The following is a 22,419-nucleotide window of genomic DNA, read 5'->3' on the forward strand; positions in this document are numbered from 1 at the left end:
AGGTGATGCAATGGAATGTATGGGCTTCGCGTTTGTGTGAATACACCATCTCACACTTTAGTACAAGTTAGCAGTTTTTTGTGCAAATGTACGGAGCATGACAAAATGCTAGTGACACACAATGTCAAAGGGCATGGTTCATTGCGATCTACATAATAACAATAACGCCGGAAACTGTTCACTGTCATTAGCCCTAGCATCACACATCGCTGTGACACTTTCAGAAGCCCTTCCGCTGTCAGTTAATTAGTTATTGACTTTTAAGGGCGCGTCAACTGCCTAGGTTATTTGCGCCTGTTGTTCTGCTGCTTGACACAGAAAAACAAAAACTCGGTGCCGATACCGACGAACGCTCGACTCCCCGCACACCAGTGACTGGGCCCCGGTGCGGCGGCGCCGGGCCGAGCTGGAGCCGGCCGCCAGCGCTGGTCCCCCCAGTCCGGCGCCGCGCCGCTGGCCGCCGCTCAATGGGCCGCGACAAACGCGGCGCTAGCTGCGTCAACATGGGCGCCGCCATGTTTGTCTTGGCCGCCGGTGGTCGGCACGAGCTGAAACACGGCCGTCGGGGCGAGGAGGAGGCCGCCCGAGCGGGCCGGCCCCAGGCGCGCAGAGTCACCAGACACCCACCCACGTGACGGTGAGGGGAGGGGGAGGGTGCCCCCCCCCCCCACGCACGACCGCGCCACCACCACGCAGGCTGGCGTCTCGTTGGGGAGAGACTTTTCCGAACTATGCATGCCGCAGAGGGGACGTATTGTGTATTCTTCAGCGCATCCAGGCATTTGCAAACGGAACGATGCCTGCCGGTTTGTAATTGTTCGATTCGTACAGGCTTTTCCTGTACCTCTCTTCGGAAAGGCATAGACGCTTTCAAAATTTCGGAAAAAGTGGGAGAGTTGGTGTACATTGTGTGGCCAGTCAGATGAAAGCAAAAAGTACGTGGGAAAACAGAGTATTGCGAAGACAAATGAACCAAACTGAAATCGAGTCACATTGGTAATAAATAATCAACCCACTTAAAATTTGTCTTTTCCTGATATTGAGTAAAACTAAGATCACTGTGGGGATGCCTCCAAGTGTGACTCAGGACTCCGTCTGAGAGTCAGAGTCATGGTCGCAGGTGCGTAAATATAAATGAACTCAGCCATGTTGACTCTAACAACACTGACTCGGGAAAATCAACAAATAGGCAAAATATGAGTCGGTGGTGTTGTACCGTGAATAAGGCGCAGTTCTCACTTGGCAAACGACTCTAACATGACTAAAATGAGTTTGAATGGCAGGTTTTGATTGACTCAGGAGCATGCAAAAACAAAGATGAAATGGGCCGAAGACCGAAGAATGATAATTCGTAAGACAAATTGTGAAATTTAATTACAAGACTTGTTATGACGGTGGCGAGAAGGAGTACGTTAGATTTGGCAAACGACTCCCCCATGACTCGCAAGTGGAAGATTGATGGCTTATGATTGACTCGGATGCATGCATAAACAAAGGAGAAATAGCTTGCAGACTCCAAGAAAACAATTCTTCAGACAAATCGTGACGAAAAACAACCAGCAATGCGGAACCAAATTAGACTTGGCTGACGATATCAAAAAATACATGCATCCGAAACAACTCCCGGATAAGAAAACAACAACAAGAGAAAAAGACAAACAAACAAAAAACGAAGAACGTCTCTCACACGAGCTTCCAGCGCGTGGCATGAGTGGCAGCGCATCCACTCCATGCAACCCGGAGCGTGGTAGTCGTCGTGAGGCCAGTTAACTTTATGTTTAGGCTATTGAGATATCTACGAATATCTTCAGTTTGCTGCGCGACACCTCGTGCAGGGGCTATGCATGTACATGTCACAACCTTTTGTGGACTCACGATAATGGTATTTGTAGAAACATGAGTGATACACCGAAAACGCACCAGCCTTCACTTACACGTTGAAGAGAATTGACATGCAAAAAATACATCCAGTTCCACGATCCTACGCAAAACAGCACAGCGGTGAGTAACGGCCTTTGCCAGGTATGATGTGAATGCCAAATAATGCTCAAAAGACGTGCCAACTCTCAACGGCCGGAAGCTTCTAAATTAATGTGCTGCAAGGTCAGATTCCTGCGGACATCTGCGGGAGGGGGGGGGGAGGGGAAAAATTATGCGACACCCCCCAGGAGATGGGCCTAAAACATTTCTTCAAGTGAACTTGTCCTGTGCAGCACTATAAGTGCTCTGCAGCACTACAGCACTACAGCACCTGTGCAGCACTATAAGTGCTCTGCAGCACTACAGCACTACAGCACCTGTGCAGCACTATAAGTGCTCTGCAGCACTACAGCACCTGTGCAGCACTATAAGTGCAGCACTATTGTTAATAAGTGCTCGCGGCAATGGGCACGGCCCGCTCGGTCAAATCGTGCCCCTCCCCCGAAGATCACTTTCGTGACCTGAGGTCACTAGGTTGCAGCGGCCGTCCAGGGCTGGAGAAAGGTCGACCCATCTGGAGCGGGCATGCCTGGACCTCGCCGCAGTGGGCCAACCGCGCGCAGGGACCGCCCCGGGTGTTTCCCCAGGCGGGCACCAGGCGGCGGCGACGGGCGCTGCCGTCGGCCGGACCGGGCTGGGCGGGCCCGGGGGGGCCAGCCACCTCCAGCCCACGTGCCAGCCCAATTACCCGGCTGGCGGCGTGGCCCCCGCCGGCCATGTCAAAACAAGGCTGCAGCTGCCTCCGCCCGGGCCGACCCGGCAGTGCCGGTCGGCCGCGCGCGCCGTTTTTGTCCCCGATGAGCGACAGACGAGGATAAGATCGGGCGAGAGGAAGAGAGCGAGAGAGAGAGAGAGAGAGAGGGCGAAGGTGAGCTCGGCTCACCCGGTTTGAGGGACGTGACGGCGGTTTAATGGCTTCTCGAAGATTCGGCGTACGGGTTGCCAGGCTTGGCGAGTTGGTCGGCGTTTACACTCGCCCGTGTGAGATTCAGTGACGGCCCGTGACCATTTGGCTGCTTTCCGTACACAGATCGGCGGGTCTTCGTCGTGTTCCATGCCAGTCGGGCAGTGTTGAGTGAAGAGTTCCCCGTAAAACGTTCAAGTTGGTGTTCCTCGATTCATCGGGAGCGCCAAAGACAACCACTGGCTGGCTATAACATCGAGACGTTCTTGCATCGCCGTTCTCGCATCATTGCATATAACATTCTTGCATCGCCGGGCCGCAAGCGCCAAAAAACTGTCATTGACATTGTCTGTCTTGCCGTCATTGACAATGACTAGTTAGCAGCTTGCTGTTGTTGACAACAAGCTGTTCGCGCACGCAAACACATATGCGTACGCGTTACACACGTACACCGGCCACGCACCTATGTGCGCGTGGCGGGCTGTACACGTGCGCACAGAGCTGCCGCGAACTACGCTTTCCTACGCCGGCTCCGAAATTGAGAGTAGCAGAGCGAAACGAAACCAGCATGGAGCTCTGCTGAACGAAGATAGAAGCGCCTCGAATTGCGCGACTTAACAACTGGATATTACCAACGAACGGCAAGGGTTTCAGTTACTCCTTCAAGTGATTGGCTGATCGTCAGTTCCTCCATCACGTGATTGGCTCACCATCATTTCCTCTGTCAGGTGATTGGTTCATCAGCGCTGTCAGCGTGCTCCGATTCGCCATCACTTTCCCTAATGCCGACCGTCAGAAGTATTTTGGTCTTCACCCCGCATTAGTGTGGGCCATGTTCCGACCGCCAGAGTAGCCCCGACGGATGGTCGTGAGCTGCGCCTCCCCTCCCACGGTACGTGGTCCCGAGAGGCTCGCTCCCGACGCCGCGGAGCCCGAGCGCTCCGCGGGAGGCCCGCTACCGTGGACGAAACCTCTTCAGCTGTCCCGGCAGGCGGCCCCCGCTCTCCCGCGGCCACACAGGCGCTCATGTCGGCCAGAGCTCGCCAAAGGCGCTCGCCAGCCGCCCTCCTTATTCGTTTGCGGAGGGCAACAGCGTAGTCAAAGAAGACCGCCACGCTCCCCCCCCCCCCCCCCCCCGGCCTCACTACATTACGCCTGGATTTTTGTTTCTCCACCGTAGATGGCTTTCGACGGAAAGTCAAAAGGCTCTCGCCGATTAAGGCATCGATAAGATGTGTTCTCACCGAGCTCAGCTCAACTCTCACTCCCCCCCCTCCCCCCAAGGAAATCCTGGCTGCGCCCCTGGCGGATGCTTTCCGACTCTCACCGGTACCTCCTGGCCATCCCGGCGTCTCGCAGACAGCTGGCGCCCCCGGGCTCCCGAAAGACCTGTTGCCCCGGAACGCCGGGACACCACAGCCGCCTGGTGGTCCCTGACGCCTCCGGCCCCGAACAGCGGCGGCAGCAGCCCTCCCCCTCTCACCCTCCGCGATCAGACACCCCGAGGGACAGACCGTCCTGGCAGTCGGGTCAGCGGCGTCTTCGGCGACTGCGGCCACGCGTCCGTGACTGTCTGGGGACGGAGGAGCGACGGCCATACCATCCCGAACTGAGGTTCAGCCGGGAGGCGGCGGCTCCAAACTGAGGTTCGGCCGGGAGGCGGCGACTCCGAGCTAAGGCCGGAAGGGAGGCGGCGACTCCGAGCTGATGTCCGGCAGGAGGGCAGCGGCTCTGAGCTGAGGTTCGGCAGGGAGGCGGTGGCTCAGAACTGAGCCTTCGGCCGGGAGGCGGCGACTCTGCGCTGAGGTTCGGCCGGGAGGCGGCCACTCCCGGGACGGAAAGTCGTGTTAAGTGGAGAATGAGGAAAAGAACATACGTGGTGATCAGAGGCACTAAACGAACTGAAGTCGCGAAGGGATCGGGGAACACAGCACTAGGGAATGTAGGAGGCGAGTGAAAAATAAATGCTGCACGGATGAGTGTGGTGGGATGGGAATTTTAGGGATACGAATCAGAGAAGAGGCGCACTTGTAAGTGAGGTGTGTGGGCGGGGCGAATAATTCGGGGCAAGGATGCAGGGAGATCGGTAATTTAGGCCCCAGGGCCAGAGAGACACGTGATACGGCCCGGTACACTAAAAAATACCGCCTTCCAAGCAGGTTGTTGTGGCGTTTTCCCGCTCCTCCCCATCACATCAACATGCCGGTGTCCCAGCACGATATTTTTGTAATGCACTTGGCTTCCTACGAAATTTAAATACTGTTTCAGCTTCTCAGGAGAAATCGTAGCTCAGGGCTGAATGCCACGGTGAGATCCAGTCAGTATCCGGATCCGACTATGGATCCGGATCCGGTCATGCATCCGGATCCGGTCAAGGACCCGTTGCCATCGTCAGACGCAGGCGCGCTGTTTATCGCTCCATGTTTCGCCGCTTCTGCGCCGCAGCCAGACCCGACGCGTAATAATATCCCACACCTGACGTGTAGTTCCGTCAGCGCCCGACAGATGTCACCCGAGTGGGGCTTGGCGGCGCCACCGGACGTCGTCCCGGCTCTACCGGTCAGCTCGCCCGTCCCTGGCGCTGGCTGAACGTGCACAAGTCTCCCCACAACTGTCAGGCCCTGCTCGCCGCGTGTGCCCCTGCCTCCAGCAGCAAACTGGCGAGCCGGGCGTGGTCTGTCTCCCAGTTGAACACAGTCCAATCTGAAGCGGCGCTGTGGTGGGCGCGCCGCAGCCGGCTGGAGAGCGCGCTCACAGAGCACACATGCCAACTTCCTCTCGCTGAGAAAAGAGGCCGCATTCACTTGCCGACCGCTCTGACCGCCGTCGCGCGGCGAACGAAGTTCACGATGAGGCTGGACGCTGGGTCGGCGGTCACGAGACGCGGTCATGAGAAGAGAGCGCCGCGCGCCCGACCAGCGCCGCTCCGTATCTGCGGGGCCCGTCCAGACACCGGACGGCGGGCCTTCACGGCGCTCTCTCAGACACGAAGGCGACGCGCGGCGGAATGCTCGGCGATTCTGTGCGTTCTCCACCAAAGAGACGCCGGGAAGCCTAATCGCGGCGATCGACAGGCGGCGGTGAGCATGGTGCGCCCTCACCATTAACGGCGTGTTTTGTGAGCGGGAAGGTCTCCGCCGTCAGCTATGCCTCCGCCCACCTCAGGTCAAATCGGCAGGCGGCGAACGTTGAGCCCGGCAGCTGCGCCTACCCGCAGATCGGCATCTGACCTAGGACCGTCTGACCTCTGTCCTCAGAACATCTGACCTGTGACCTAGAACCTCTTTCCTCTGACCTAGGATATCTGATCTCTCACCTCTGAACTATGACCATCAACCTCTGACCTGTGACCTATGATGGCCAGCCTCTGACCTCTGACCACGAACATTTGGCCTCTAATTTCTGACCTTTGACCATCTGACCAGTGAGAGCTCCGGCTGGTTTGGACAGTGTCCTGGTGAGTTCCAGAAGTGACCAGTGGTGGTGGTCATCAGGGCGTCTCTCCTGCCAGCCCAACGGCGCCAATGGAGCACAACTACTGGGCCAGCTACCTAAGCGGCGCCAGGTATGAGGATGCTGAACGGCTAGCCGCCGGCAATCCTAGGGCCGAGGTCCGCGCAGAGGCGGCTCCAGGGCCGTCCGCGGAGGCAAAAGCGGCGCCAGGCATCGTTTGGCGGCGTCGGCGCTGCCTCGCCAACCTGTCGGAGCCCGCGGGCTCTTGGCACGGCCTGCGGCAAATCAACAGCCGACGCGTCATCCGATAATCCGGCACCCGTCGCGCCGCAGCGCACCTGAAACAACAGAGCTAGACCGCCGCCACCGCCACCAGAAACGCTACTGTCCCGGCCCGGGCCATCCCGCGGTCACGGTCCGGTCACCGCCCCCTCCAGCCGGGGAGACGGGCGGGGGGAGGGCGGGCCACCGCCGGCTGAGTCAGCGGCTCGGGGGCGACTTGCTCGATTACCGAGAGATTGGCGGCCGGCTGGCAGCCGCACCCGGCAGTCTGGCTGCCGCCGGCCTGCGCGGCGCGCCGGCGGAGCCTGTCTGCTGCCCCGCTGCGTCACAGGTGAGCCGAGACCGGCCGGCCAGACGCCTCGGGGCCTGACCGAGAGGTCAGGCCCGAGTCGTCACACAGCGGGACGCGAACGCAAGCGGCGGCCGGTCAACGCTAGCTCGCGAGGCGCGCACTGGGATCATGCCATCGCCTGGTGACTTTCTGCCCAAACGCATGCCATCGCCTGGTGACTTTCTGCCTAAACGCATGCCATCGTTCGACACCACGGGATATAAATAGTCCGGGGGCGGGGTGGATAAGGGTGAATGGGCTGGTCCCCCGCGCTGACATGCTGGAGTGATCCGAGCTATTTATAGCTCTAGGGTGAGGACTACGAGATGTAAACGGAGGGAGGTACATGCATATATTTTTTGTTTAATTATAAGCCGTAGGCTGTGGTTTGGACCAAATACCATGGCGAGAAATTCGAGGAGGTATGTTAAAAGGGTCAATGGCCAATGTAAAGACAGAAGCAACACGAAGGCAGGGACCAGAGAAAGAGTGGTAGAGCAAGAGTGGCAGAGGAATAGTGTTAGAGCAAGAGTAGTAGAACAATCGTGGTAGAGCAAAGGCGAATGGAACATATTTCCAATGGGGAGAGATGGGTTAAATCCGGAGTATGGAGAAAGAAAGCAATACACCCAGCACCGACTCGCCTCCCCCTCCCCCGTCATGCCGGGGCGGCGCCGGTCGGCTGACCTCCAGGGGTCGCCGGCGCCGCCTCGGGCTGCTCCCGGGCCGCCGCGCCGGCCGGGTAAACAGAGCAGCGGACGGCGCCGCGGCGTCGGCGACCCCGGTAAATATTATCGCCCGCGGCGGGACGCGGCGGTCGGCGGCAGATGGCGTTCCAATCGCCGCCGCTCGGCCCTTGTCGCCAGGCGCGAGCTCAGCTCCAGCGGCCGGGGGGAAGGGGACCTCCGACGACGGAGCCGCCGTGGAGGCTGTCCGCACACGCTGATGTCAGGCTGCGGGAAAGCAACCGCAGCACCCGGGTTTGCTATTTGGCTGTCATTCGAAATATGCTCAGGCGCTGTCGTTACCGTCCAGCGCCCGCCGCAACGGACTGAGCATGTTTAGGGGCCGCCCTGGATCCGCCACTGGCAGTTGTTTGAGATGCGTCGCTGCCCATTTGATGATGGCGGCCGGCGGGAGTTTACTGTACGTCGACGGGTATAACGGAATCCGTCAATCGCGGAGAGAGGGTTGACTAGTGGTTTTACTACGGCACGTGGGTTCAACAGGAAGTGCGAGGTCACGGTGGGAGAGCACCACGTGACATTGTTCCAGCTGATCGGATGCGTGCGACCTGTTGAGGAGTTTGACGCCCGGGCTTCGAAGTGCTGCAGAGAGCGCCACCCATCAAAAATAAAATGGCGTAGAACTAGCTCATCCGAAAACGGCGAATCGCACAGCGCAAAGACCGGTGACAAGCTGAAGCCTATTGAGTAAGTTACCGTCCAATCCATAAGTGCACGCAATTAGTCATCACCACTGACTGGCTTTCGGATGTTTGTTTTGATGATTCCATTAACATTGCAATGCTTTGAAAGCTTCCTGGATGTGTGCTATTTTTATAGGGGGATCAACTTTATTTTGATCCTTAAGACAGCAGGCGTACGTGTTTCATCACATGCCTGATACGTTTTCGGGACCTGATGAATTCCTACGACCCCATAATGTTGCCGTTCCCAGGATACCAATGCCAAGTGAGCGGGATTGTAAAAAGTAAGCCGGAAAACAGCAATTAGAATTCAAAAAAGGCATATTTAAAAAAAAAGATGAAATGCAAAGGATAAAAGGGCAAAAAAGCAAAAAGGTATATGAGAAAGCTGTCTGTCCAAAAAATCTCAGCTCAAGGCAGACAAGAAATTGCCGACCAATTTCGTCTCAGGTGACGCACTGATGGGATTCACCTTTTATTCTGAACTGTAACTATAGACAAATGGTTTCGCTGATTTTAGGCTGCTCTTTGCCGCCAGAACAAAAATCAGACCAATAAAGCTACCCGCCCGCCTTTGAGGCGGTTAAATATTTACCTTAGCTGGTGGGGTTTACAATAGATGTCACCACCGGCGCCCGACCCGGATACGCCCGAACTGGCTGTTTAGGCATTGGTCGGCCGTCTGGCAAAGCCAAAACAGCGCCGGCCCGGTCAAGGTGATCATAGAGGCCGCTGTTTCTGGGGGCCCTCCGAGCCCGCTGGCACCATTTGCGTCTCGAAGCGCCAGCAGAGGAGACCCAGAAGTGATCCGAACTTAAACACCGCTCACGCGACGAAGCAGCCGCGTCCTTCGCGACTGCTGTCAGCAGCGAGGGTTCGCCATTCGTAAGCGCATCGGCGCTCGCCGCACCACCAGCGGCCGTCCGCGCACGACGGGTGGCAACGGACGGTGGAGCAACACGGCACGGACAGCTGAGAAACAAACACCCCCGCTTGCCGCGCCTCCCCCAGCTGGCACCGCAGCCGGGCTGTGACCAGCCGTGCCGCCGACTCGGACGCCGACGCTCGCTCGGGAGGACGGGCCGGCGAGGACTCGCCTGCTCCTCGCCGGCCGAGGTCGTCCGCCTCCCCAGGCGGGAGGACGGGACGCCGAGACACCGGGAGGACGCCAGCTGGCGCCGCCGGCCGAGGCGGGCGGCCAAGGTCTCTGTCCGGCCGGGATCTCCATAAGCGTCGCTGGGCCGCCGCGGCGCATTATTCTGCTCAGTCGACTGCGCGGTGTGTAAATGAGCCATCGCTCGCCGTGTCTACAGCTTAAGCCGTTAGCTCGCACCCGCAGCGCGGACGTCGAACTAGGCTTTGGCTGAACCGCTCCGAAGGAGCCCACTGTTTGGAGGTTCGGAACCGTATTTTAGAGGTCAAACCATATCGGCAGAAGTATCTGCAGGAGCAGGTGTGTGTGGCAGCGCAGAATCCCGACTCGCATTTCATCAGAAACGTTGAATAAAGCGCCATAGAGCGTCGGACAAATGTTGGCTGCGATGATGTTGGTGCCGCTGTATGAATTAGCGTCCGATCCCTGATTTTGACCTTTCTTGGATCCCCAAAAGTACGTGTTGGCTCCGCGGTACATACGCAATATTTTGTGGAGTAGAAGGTCCTGGATCGCCCCTCCCTCTCTCCCTCTCTCTCTCTCTCTCTCTCTCTCTCTCTCTCTCTCTCTCTCTCTCTCTCTCTCTCTCTCTCCTCTCTCTCTCTCTCTCATCTCTCTCTCTCTCTCCTCTTCCTATCTCTCTCCTCTCGCTCTCCTCTCTCCTCTACTCTCTCTCTCTCTCTCTCTCTCTCTCCTCTCTCTTCTCTCTCTCATCTCTCCTCTCTCTCTCTCATCCTCTCTCTCTCCTCGTCTCTCTCTCTTTCTCTCGGGATATATATATATATACATACATATATATATATAAATATATATATATATATATATATATATATATATATATATATATATATACATACATATATATATAAATATATATATATATATATCAAGTTGTTGCTTTTGAGGCTGGCAAAACTCGCGGCGTGCGTGTATTCGCCAGCAATCCGCGACACTGTGGTCAAGCGGAGGTGGCTAGCTGGCGTCCGCATGTAGCACAAGTCAAAGGTCAGGGCGAATCTAAAGCGCCGACGGCTATGCCCCTAGGCGAGTAGGAGACACATGGATACGAAGGCCCGTCACACATAAAATATTAGAAAAGCCAACCATACATCAAAGAACCAAAAAGTTACGCTCTAAAATCACAAAACACCATCATAACCTCGTCACAAAAGTTTGTGCTGTGTGATACTGTACTCTATAAATGGGTCCAATTATAGCTGGTCCCCATCAATGGGCCCTTTCTAACTGCCTATCAAAATCATGCTGATTCCGTGATGGCACCCCTCCCTTTCACCGATGCTGACATTCCCTTCCACCGTTTCTACGCAGCAGCCAAAGAAGGCCCTTTTAGATTAAGTGTCAATGATGAGACGTCTCCATGCTCTATCTAGCGTCACAACATCCCTCACAGGGTAATAAGCTGCGAGTGATGAGCGCCAGGCAGTAGTCAAAGGTCACCACTGCATGGAGACCAGTGCCAAGTTTAGGCCACTCTATCCTCCACATCGACCTACACCTCGCTGGGTTATCAGTTTACGGGGTCGAGAGCTGTTCTGCGTTTAGAAGGGCCACTTTTGACGCTTATAACGGATAAAGAGTTGCTCAGCGTTTAGAATGGTCACCTTTAACGCTTAGGACGGACACGTCTATCCGTGTTATGGCATAAGCCGCCGGATACTTCGTCATGGTAGTAGCATAGGCGTGTTGTTCAGTTTACTATGACCAATATTCACACAAAGGACTTGCTTTTTGCGTTTATGAACTAAATGATGAAAAAATAAATATGTTATGCATATATATATATATATATATATATATATATATATATATATATATATATATACAAGTGAACTACAAGTCACAAGCCCGGCCAGACCAACATCCAGCAAATCTTCAAGCGATGCTTAACTATCAACTGGTGCGCGAACACTTCACAGGAAAAACTGCTCGCCAAGCTAAAAGCTCAAAATTTCTAACTCATTAATCAAACCAATTCCGTGAGCCCCGAAGGCGTCTGGCTTATTAGCTTACGCTTTGGCGTCGCCTGCATGACATGACATAACATGACAGTAGCTGCATGACTTTTTAATGGCATGACTGCCTGCATGACAGCAGTTGCATGACTTTAATAGCATGACTGTCTGCATGACAAAAGTTGCATGACTTTTGTAATAGCATGACCGCCTGCATGGCAATAGTTGCATGACTTTTGTAATAGCATGACTGCCTGCATGACAATAGTTGTGCATCGAATCCTGTCATTTTATACAAGTTCCACACCTTTCGGGATGCCTTGCTGGTCTGCCATGGTCAGACACACTGAGCATACGCCAATGTGATTTATATACATTGAAAACTGCCCTCTTGAGTCTGTATGGTGCCAGTAGCGTGATAAGCATATGTAAGGCACATAAATGGTGTTGAAATGCGAGGATGATGCGTGGGGGTGTTGTCCAGTGCCGTAAAATACACGTGTAATCCCATAGGACTAAACGCGGATGAGTAGGACAAACGGGCCGCTTAGAGGCGTTTTCCGGCAATTTTTCCGCTTCGCACGCACGGTTAACTAAATATCTCAGCCGTTGCCACATGCTAACACCATTTCATGTTAACCGCACGTTACTGAACTGTGACGCGTGCGCTCGTGATGACAGGCGCACCGTGGCTACCGGGCACAGCGTGAGCTATGGCGTGCTTTTTCCGACGCAGTTAAACCATCTTATGCCTAAAACCAGAAAGGTCGCCGCTCAGACAGTGCAGCAGCGTGCAATCGCCTTTAGGACAGGCGGCGATAAGACGTCTCGGCTGCGAGACAGAAGCCCGCACAGGCCAGCGCAGGCCAGCAGCCGTGTCTGGCTGTTAAACCGTGCATAGAAGGCCGGCAGCCGACGGGTCCTCCGACCGCAGCTGGCCGCCCCGCCCCCTCACGCACACACACTCACAGACCAGACCGCCTGAGGGCGGCTGGCCGACCTCGTCACACACACGTACCGCGCCTGAGCGTGGCTGGCTGTCCTCATCACACACACGTACCGCGCATGAGCGCGGCTGGCTGTCCTCGTCACACACACGTACCGCGCCTGAGCGTGGCTGGCTGTCCTCGTCGCACACACGTACCGCGCCGGGAGAAAGTGTGGCCGTCGGCGGCGGCCGGCGCGGCGCGCGAGAGGAATGCCTGGGACGGCACGAGACCCGCGCCGACCGGCTATCAGCGGCCGCCATCGCACGGCGCGCGACCTATCCAGGTCGCATCTCTATTGTCTCTGGCCGGCCCGAGCGTGGCCCGGCCGCCACACCTCGCTAGACGCGGGGTAATGGCGGGGCGACGCCTGGACCGACCCGAGCGCGGCCCCCGGCCTGGCGACGGCGCCGGACAGCGCTGGGCGGGCACCGGCGGCGCGGGCCAGCGTTGGGCCCGGGTACCAGCTGCCGAACAGCTGTGTTTGTCGTGCACGTGCTCACCGAAAAACGTTCTGGTGCCCATCAGGATGGAGGAGGCGAGCTACACTGGTGCATTTACACTGCATGGGATGCACGGGAAGCAAACGGAGTGTCATGGGCAAAATGACAGCGAATTCATGTCTCACTGCAGCGCAACGTCACACCGCCAGTATTATAATGTTGTCGTTCTGCGATCCCTATCTGCCCACGTCACCACCTGCCAGCCTCCACGACGCCCCCATATAGCACGCTTCCTCGACGTCCCATTTCTGCCCAGCATATGCAGCATCGAGTCGTGCTGCATGGCCGGCTCGCCAGCCGGGTCCCAGGCATCTCCCGGGTGAGCGTATGCAGCGATGTAGCGGCCGAGACAAATTCGCACCACCCGGATTCTGCTGTATCAGATAGCGTGCCAGACCAGCGCCGAACAGCGGCGGCAGCCGCCCGGGCGCGATGTTCGCGGAACGCGCCAGAGTGCTCCCGCGAGCATTGCCCCGCCAATCGCTGGCACGCCGCCGCTCGGCCCCAGTGCAGCACTGTGCTTGCGATCGCCGTGAGATTACAAGCGCCATACTAGGTGGTGGCAATTGATGCTTGGGTACGTGTCCATTACACCGGGCGTTATCACTCGTGCCAAGGCTTAGAATTGGTGAGTTAACAACAACATCGTGGGTGTTTAAGCGAGCAGACGATTCAGCAAGCAGCTTCTGTAGTGTACCCGAGGTTATCAGGCAGAGAGCATGAATCAGCACCCGCGAGGTGAGGGCCGCAATTGCTTTAATAAGTGTGTTCTGCTTTGGGTTTGTTTGGTGAATTCCGCATGGGTTCCATCAAAGAACATTCGTGTGCTTGGAGGTTACTTGCTCTTTGCCTGAGGCGTGTCTTCCACTGAGCCATTCAACCATGGAGGAATTTGCGGCTCACTGAAGGGCTCCTCGAGCGGCCACGAAGCTGCTCTGCAGCGCGCCGAGACGACCTGCGCCTTCTCAACGACACCGCCATCATTCCAGATCGCTCGCCAGCTGATGCGCGCTGGTCGCCATCTGCTGTCCAGAGCGCTGGGGAGCCTCCACGAGAGCGCGAGCACCGGCCATGCGGGAGTGGGCCGGCCGCTGCAGCCTGTGTCCAAGGTCGCCGAGGTCGCCACTGGGACAATCCCGGTTCGCCGCCTGGCAACCGCCACCTGCGCCCCTCGCTGGGCGTCCGGCAGGCTGGCCGCCTCCCAGGTCAGGTCAGGAGACGGCGCGGACTCCCAGGTCAGGAGACACTCTCAGTTCAGGAGACGGTGCGGACTCCCAGGTCGGGAGACGGCACAGACTCCTAGGTCAGGAGGCACTCCCATGTCAGGAGACGGTGCGGACTCCCAGGTCAGGAGGCACTCCCAGGTCGGGCGACGGCGCAGACTCCCAGGTCAGGCGACGGCGCAGATTCTCAAGTCGGGAGAAGATGCAGACTCCCAGGTCAGGCGACGAGACGGAAGATGACCGGGGTTTCGGAAGTTTCGAGCCAAGCGCCTTGGTCTTTATCTTTGACACCAGCCAGCACACACGAGGCGCTTGCTGGTGTCCACGGTCTTCATCACGACTTGGGGACTGTGCCGACGAATGCCTCCGCGCTCATCGAGCGAGGCTGAACGGCCACAATACCAACTGTCTAAACGGAGCCATCGGGCCAGCTCGTTCGACCCAACAGCTGTCTTGCCGGCATGGGGCGCGTACCATGCGCCTCTCACCGCCTTTTCAGATCTCTCCCTGCCTCTCCCCGTCTCTCACCGCCTCTGCCCGCTTCTCCCTGCCTCTCTCCGCCGGCCGAACACGAAGGACGGCGTGGGGAGCGGCTGCCAGCTGAGAGGCTCAGGTGGTGAAGACGCCAGGACCGGCGCTGGAACGGGTCACGACCGCCAGCTCGCCCTGCGCACGGACCAGGGCGCACCGCCACCCACACAGAAGAGGCGGCCAACTGTGGCGCACACTGAACGGCGTGATCGCCCCCTCCCCGGCCCCATCGGCTGTCTGCTGCAAGAGGTCCACGGAGAGGCGTGAAGGCAAAGCGACGACCAGACTCCGCGAGAGTTTTTCTCTGCTCGTCCATCCATCCTGCGTCGTGGCGGGCCGCCCGCTTTCGAATTTCGTGGCCCTGACTTTCGGCACGCCACGAAAAGAGGCTCCAGGTACCGTGACCAGGGAGAAGATACGCCGGTAGAAAACGGACGTCCAGAAAAAGGAAAACTCTTCAGACCTGCAGGGACAAGGCGAGACAAGGCCGGGCATCGGCTCTTGCCGCAATCGTCGCTTGGGCCACTCGTGCTGGCCTGAGTGGCTTGAGTGTTGCTTTCATGCTGCCCCGACTGCCCTGAGTGCTGCTCTTATGCTGCCCTGAGTACCCTCAAAGCTACCGTTATCCTACCCTGAGTGCCCTGAGTGCTGTCATTATGCTGCCCCGAATGCACTGAGTGCTCTACTTATGCTGTCCTGAGTGCCCTAAATGCTGCCCTTATGCTCCTCTGAATACCCTCAGTGCTGCCTTTATACTGCCCTCAGTACCTTGAGTGCTACCCTTATGCGCCTGAGTGCCGAGGTCAGGCTGGGGCCGAGTCTACCACCACCTTCCGGACTGTCAGGCCCAGATCCCACTGCCGATAGACCTTGTTCCAATTCACATTATCCCCGTTTTTCCCAAAACTGAGCCCGTCCTGACATCGCAGCTGGTCCGAGCGCCTCCCTTCCGATTCACCCGCCTGTGGCGAGGTAGGCACGAGTCACATGACCCTCGCTATTTGCCCTTGACCTGCATGGCGAGCGGCCTACGGCAACGGTCGCGCTAAAGGTCAGGTGACGTCAGAGCGCAGCACCAGCCGTGCCGAGCATTGCGACACGTTAAGCTTTCGCCGCAAAATGTGACAGTTGACACGGAGATTTGCGGTCGGACGGTGAGGTCGAGTTCACGTAACATGGCCTGCTTAGCGAGATCGCTGATCGCGGGAACCCAGCTCGCCAAACGTCCGGATCTAACTTATACAAACTTTAAGTCTCTAGAAATGACACTTAGCGTACGCATTCAGGTGTCTGTTTATCTCGAGCTAGCCTCGACGCGGGAGCCCTAAATTCGACTCCCGTCCTCCCCACGGCCGCATGCGAAGGCATTGCTACACCGCCCAACCAGTACCTCCTGTGGGGTGGTACGGCCGCAGGTGGTGCAGGGGTGGTGCAGCCGCGCACCTCCCAGGAGAGGGGCCAACCCCGCTCCAGAACAGCGTCAGTCCCCGCCGGAGCAGCGCCGGCCCCCTCCCCCTCCCCCCTCCAGAGCAGCGCCAGTTCTCCGCCTTGGCTGCCCGGCCGGCCGTGTTCGGCAGTGGCCAGGCCGGTCATGTTCGGCGATGGCCGGGCCGTGTTCTGCGGTGGCCAGGCCGGGCCGTAGTCGGCGCTGGCCGGGCCCAGCCGTGTTCGACGGTGGCCAGGCCGGGCCCCAGTCGGCGCTGGCCGGGCCGACTGCCCTCCAGCAGAGCTCACAACGGCGGCTGTCAGGGTGTCGGCTGACGCCTGTCCGTCAGGAATGCCTTTACCTTGAGCGCCCGTGTGCCAGGGGAGCCCGAACTCACCTGTGAAACAAGAACAGCGGCTGTCAGATCGGCGCAGCTGGGCACGATTCAAACACATCGGGTAATGGCCAGCGGAGGTGTTTGTGACGGGACAGGCAGCTGAGCACACATACAGGTGGCATAGCAAACAGGCGGCGGGATACCATAGCTCTGTTTATTATCTGTATTACAAACTGTATTGACGCGGACCCTGGCTGACCGGAGACGAGGCCCACGGCAGGCCAATTTGACTGCGATCCGGAACACGTCCGGCGGTGGCGGACCCCGCCGGCGGTGAGTCACGCGCTCGGGTCGGACAAGACTCGGCGAGTCGGGAGCCGCGGCTTGGGTCGCCGCCCGAGCAGGGCCGGGCTGAGCCCGCGCCGAGCGCCGGCCCCGCGGCCCGGGCCGGCCGGCCGACCGGGTCCCACGGGTCCCAGAGGACCTCTCACGGGTCCCAGAGGACCTCCTCCAGGGCGCGGGCCGCGCACCGGCTGACGCCTTCGTTCGGACTTTGGCTCGCATCATCCAGCACGTCACGCTCGGCCCGCAGCCGGCGTCTGGCCTCTGGGTGGGAGGCCAGCGTGGCCAGCGCCTGCAGCGCCAGCATGCGCGCCTCGGGCACGTCCCCCTCCCGCGTCAGCGCCAGCAGGTGGTCCAGCATGGGCAGCTGCATGGCCAGCATCTTGGCCGGCGTGGTGACGAGCACGGCGCCGGCGGCGGCGGCCGCCTGCGTGCGCACCGCCGAGTCCCAGTCTTTCAGCAGTCGGACCAGCAACGGCAGAGAGCCCAGCGCGGTGGCCTCATTCTTGCCCTGCGTCGGCAGGCAGAGGTAGTGGAGGCAAGCGGCGGCTGCGGCGCGGATCGAGGACACCTCGGACAGCAAGAGCTGGTTCATGGTGCGCACGCCGCCCAGAACCAGACCGCGGCGGGGGTCCTGGCGGCGGAGACGGGTCGGGTGAGGACGGGTCGGGTGAGGACGGGTCAGGTGAGGACGAGGCGGGTGAGGACGTCATCTGCCATCGGGGACGGGACGAGCTCGCGCCCGTGAACTGATAACGGTCCGCGGCCGAACACGCGGCATCAGCATTTCGTCAGCCCGTTGCGCAGGCTTAACAGGCCCGGTGACGCGGCCCGGCTGGAAGCAAGGTCAGGGGAACAATGTATTTCGCTGAACCGAAAGCGTGACACGGAGCCAATTCCTGCAGACGGTTAACACAATCGCACCTACAAATCCGGACGGCCACTAAAAGCAGAACCGCGAGGAATGATCGGCTGCCGGCGGCCTTCCGGATAAGTGCTTGGGGACAGCGCCTAATCCCGACAGGTCCATGCTGGGTCAGAGCGATATCGGGTCGTGGCGTGGCGCTGGCGCCGGTTGGGCGCCAGAGGGGTCGCCGGGTGGCGGCGGAGGCGCCCAGTCGGCGCCACCGCCGCCACCGAACGCCAATCTGATCACGACTCGAGTGTAATAGATGACCGGGGAGGGTGGGTGGGGAGGGAGGGACACGACCGAACAGCTCGCGAGGAGCCAGTGGAAGCGTCACACAGATAAAAGAAGGCGCTGAAGCGGGGTCCGGGCAACTGGCTGCTTAGGGAAAGTGGCCAAATCAGGACGGAACGGCTCATGAACTTATCGACAAAAACAGTCTACAAAGCAAGGAAGGGCAAGCAGCATTGGGTCGTAGAGAGAGCTGACTGGCGATCCTGCAGCTGGTGCAGCTCCGCGACGGTAGGATAATCCCAAACAGGCCGGAAGGTGCGTCAGAAGAAGCATATGCGATGCCACCAAGACAGGGGAGAAATTACAGGCAGGTCATGACACTGAGATAATGACACAGGAACAGAATGAAACAAGATGACCATAATGCGATACCATTCAAGAAAAGGGAAGAAAAAAGCATGGAATATGAGGTTGAGCTGGTGGCACGAGAAGAGAATAAAGCAAATTGGCCAGGGGTTAAGGAGGACAGCAATACTCCGAATACAGTTCAGGATGAAGGCCCTGAAGCCCCAGACGGTGCCAGCCAAGCACACCTCTCTAAGCAGCGGCTGCAGCGAGGTCAGGCAGAGCAGCATGATCTCCCCCAGCTCGGTCAGCAGGTGAGACAACAGCTGCGGGATCAGGTCGCAGGCCAGGCCGGCCTCCACGCCCTCCGGCGTCTTCAGCAGCGCCGTTACCACCTGGGCGCGGGTCAGCACAGGTCAAGGAGTCAAGGTCAGCGCAGGTCAAGGGGCGGCGTCGGCGTGGAGGGACTCGCCGACAATGAGGCTCTTTGTGTCTGGGGCCATTTTGCTTTCGAGTTCTGGGGCAGTTCGGTTTGGATGATGCTAAGCATTCTGGGAGGTATGCATAAGTATCCATTGTTAGGTAAAGGTTTCCTCGCAAAATGGTTTATTGCTCCTTGCCTGAAGCAGCAGGACACGGGAAAATTAAACCTGAAAACGAAGTCAAGTCTGGAAGACCTGTACTGAAAACAATCTAAACTAACCTAGCAGGCAGTATGTCTTAGTCCATCCACCTATGCTAAGTTGTCTTGAGGCTTTTCTCTTTCAATTTTGAAGCCAGTTAAATGGGGACAAAATTTGTTCCAACAGATGCAGACAACGGAACATTCATAACGTCGTTAACTCAATGCGAGTCAAACGTGAGCGCTTGGGTCTTGTTGGCTCGTCGCGCCGAAGTATGTGCTCGAAACTACACAAACTTGGACGCACGGTGTTAGAAAAGCTCGTAACAACCGGATCTAATTTGTGGCTGGCGGTGCCTTCAAAATATATTCCCCAGCTTACGCTGATCATCCTATCAACCCTAAAAATTCGCCCACTCCAATACACATGTCAAAACCTGTGACAACCGGCGCATGCGCACACCCGTCGGTGTCGGTGCGTCGCGGCGGCCGCTGAGCGGACCCCGGCCGGGGGGAAGGGGAGGGGGAGGGTGGGGAGAGGGGGAGGGGACCCCGGCCCACCGGCTCGGCCCCACATCAGCCGTCCGGCCCGTCCACACCCTTCCGCGCCGCCGACGCCGCAGCGTAAACAGCGAGCACGCGTCATCAACGCAGTCACCGACACCTCCCAGTCACGGGCGCACGCAGCGAGGAAGCGTGGAGGCCGCCGAAGGTGGGAGAGGGGGAGAGGACCGTGATACAATGTTTTTGTTGGTGTTGTTGAGATACGCGATCTCCGGTGTCACCGAAGCTGCTCTATCACCCCTCCCAATGCTATGCGCTGGGTGCGCCCCTGCTCTCGGTGATGCCCGACGAGCAGCATGTTCAAGGAAGAGCCGCGTGCGGACAGTGACGCAGGCAGGCTTTATATGCGTCTCGTGTTAAGAATTGCCACCTCGAACATGGGAAGTGCATTACGTGGAACGGAAGACGATGTGATCGTGCACAGCACTAAGATCAGGAAATCTTGCGTCACGTGCAGCACCCATTGGTGAGATGAGTGGGCGTGCATGTCATACGACGGCTTCAGCATCGGGGACGGCTCATCCTGTCCCCGAGCTGCAGTCACAACCGCAACCAGCGTACCCGGCCGCGCGCTGCCCCGAACGCAAACCGCCAGCCAAGTCTGCGTCCCCGGGGAGAGGGGAAAGGAAGGGTCATGAAGCTGAGGTGAAAGTGACCTGAAGGTGAGTGAGAGTTCATGACCTGGTGGGCGTTGCGGCGGACCAGGGGCACAGAGTCGCCGAAGCGCCAGCTGAGGTGGGTCAGCGCATCCCGCCGCAGGAGGTCCTCACGACCGACGGCATGTCCAGCGATCACGCCCAGACACTGCGCCGACTTGTGGCGGACAATCGAGTCATCGTCCTCCAGCAGACGACAGAGCACTGTCACCAGACCTGCCGGCGCCGGTGAGGTCACAGCAGGTCAACAAGGGTCAGGACGGTAGTTGATAGGTTATAGCAAGAATCAGTAGGGTTTACAGCAGGTCAGCAGGGGTCAGGACGATGGTCGACAGGCTATGGCAAGGATCAGTAAAGGTCATGACAGGTCAGCAGGGGTCACGAGGAGTCAGGACGGTTCAGCAGGATTCAGGAAGGAACGGGAGAGGTCGCGGCAAATTAGCAAGGTCAGCGGTTGCATAAGCAGGCTTCAATAGTGATCAAGAGAGGTTTGCGCTGACCAGTGCAGGTTCAAAAGGCCAGAATGGGTCACAGGCTGGGGCTAGGATGACTCCAGAAAAATTATCGCCCAGAAGCCTACTGCGAGGGCTACGTGAAAACCATTCCATTGTCAGCTAAGTAAAACAAAACCGGACGGACCTAAATTGCAGACAATGCAGAGGACACCTAGAACACCGGCACTCGTCCAAACTGCAGACCGGCGCGTGTGGCACGGGTCGGCGCTCTGAAGTCCTCCGCGGAGAGCGCCGGCAGCCCGTCCCGTCGCCGTCACCAGAGACAAGGCGAAGCGCCACCTGTCGGCACGGCCCGCCCGAGGCCCCGGCTCCAGCCCGCCCCGACAGGTACAGGCCCTGCCACCGCGGTGCCGTTCGCCAGCGACGCGCACGACTGACCGGCCGGCGCCAGACAAATGGAGGACGCCGGCCTCATGACACCGGGCGCGCCTGCTCGCGAGTCACGCTCCGCGGGCGCACCTGCTCCGGAGTCACGCGCTGCGGGACGCCTGTTTGAGGAGTCACCCTGCAGGACACCTGTTTAAGGAGTCATACCCTGCGGGACGCCTGTTTGAGGAGTCACGTTCTGCGGGACACCTGTTCGGCGAGTCACTTGCAAGCGCGGTGTTCGGGCACAGCCGGTCGTCCCGGGCGACGGCCACCTGTTCGCGCCGTCACTCAGAGAGGTGCGCACCTGTCTGCAGACAGCAGGTGATGTGTTCGGGGTCGTGCAGGTAGTCGCAAAGCGTGAAGAGCGTGCGCTGCTTCTCATACACTTGTCTGGAGGTTAGCCACCTTGTGATGAGTCCCGGGGCCCAGCGGCCGTAGGGCACCGGCGCCTTCGTTGCATCGTAGGTGATCGGGTATTCGTCGGTAATTCGGGCTGTGGCCATGGCGCCGGGCTTGGTTGGCTTCACTACGGCTTCGGCATCGCGGAGAAATGATTTTTAGACAGAATGTACGCGAATTAAATCGAACGATTGTGATGATTCTTTGCGAAGTATACGTTTGAAGCAGATGTGTTATGTTGTTTATGCAAAGTGCGCTTTTGTGTAGTTCGATGAAGTTTCAATCACGGTTTCCCTTTTGACAGTTCAAAACACGTGCGACTTCTTTTTGAGTAGCCGACACCAGGGAAAACAATGTGCATTGCCACCGTACTTTGCCAACATCCCTCCAGCAGTGACACCCCCTCCAGCTTATTGATCGAGGCAACCTGCGCTGGCAGTGGTTCGGAGTCGGTGACAGAGCGCACGGACTCCTTCCCAGTAGAGCACCCGTCAAGACCGTTCACGATGAGTCAGGACCATCAAAACAAAACTGCAACGTCGGACAATAGTTCGCGGAAAATTTATGAGGAAATAGGCGCGGCAATTAGCGAATGGCTGCAGGCTGATTCACTGAGGAGCAGAGCCGAAGTTGAAAGCAACGCTCATGAAAGAGCTTCCGCTGCAATAACAATGATTTAATGCATGATCGCCCGAGGCACTCGCGGCTGCGAGAGAAATTTTGCCCGAGATTGCCATGGCGACGCCGGCTGACTCACGCAGGCCATGGTGGAATGGATTTTTGACAACGCGGGTTACATAGGACGCCTCCCCGCAGTAACGGCTGGGTTTTCAGAAGGCTCACATCAGCCCCGAGTCTGAGCGAGACTAGCTTTTCTAACGGCATAGCGATGTCTTGTAATTGTGTTGTTCTTCAACCGAGCCAAACATTCAGATAACCATGTCACTAGCAATCT

General features: G+C 58.1%; 1 protein-coding gene across 1 annotated transcript; it reads right to left on the reverse strand.

Moving 5' to 3' along the window:
- Positions 1 to 16,998: 16,998 nt before the first annotated feature.
- Positions 16,999 to 21,695, reverse strand: LOC119106367 (radial spoke head 14 homolog). The gene is made up of 4 exons (XM_037230032.1): positions 21,370 to 21,695; positions 20,207 to 20,397; positions 18,588 to 18,734; positions 16,999 to 17,487 (listed from the first exon to the last, which is right to left on the reverse strand). The coding sequence occupies exons 1-4, from the start codon at positions 21,566 to 21,568 to the stop codon at positions 16,999 to 17,001; spliced, it is 1,026 nt and encodes a 341-aa protein (XP_037085927.1). The 5' UTR covers positions 21,569 to 21,695.
- Between the last annotated feature and the right edge of the window lie 724 nt (positions 21,696 to 22,419).

This window comes from Pollicipes pollicipes, unplaced genomic scaffold, assembly GCF_011947565.3.
Source record: "Pollicipes pollicipes isolate AB1234 unplaced genomic scaffold, Ppol_2.1 Scaffold_1600;HRSCAF=1878_pilon_pilon_pilon, whole genome shotgun sequence".
In the NCBI taxonomy this organism is placed as follows: Eukaryota; Metazoa; Arthropoda; class Thecostraca; order Pollicipedomorpha; family Pollicipedidae; genus Pollicipes; species Pollicipes pollicipes.

Bases quoted from the DNA above. Each gene is read 5' to 3' on its own strand.
- LOC119106367 (XM_037230032.1), bottom strand. From the start codon at position 21,568: ATGGCCACAGCCCGAATTACCGACGAATACCCGATCACCTACGATGCA. The intron at 20,398-21,369 runs GTGCGCACCTCT...CGGCGCCGGCAG, and splicing joins CACCTGCTGTCTGCAGACAG to GTCTGGTGACAGTGCTCTGT. The intron at 18,735-20,206 runs GTCATGAACTCT...ACCCGCGCCCAG, and splicing joins TCCGCCGCAACGCCCACCAG to GTGGTAACGGCGCTGCTGAA.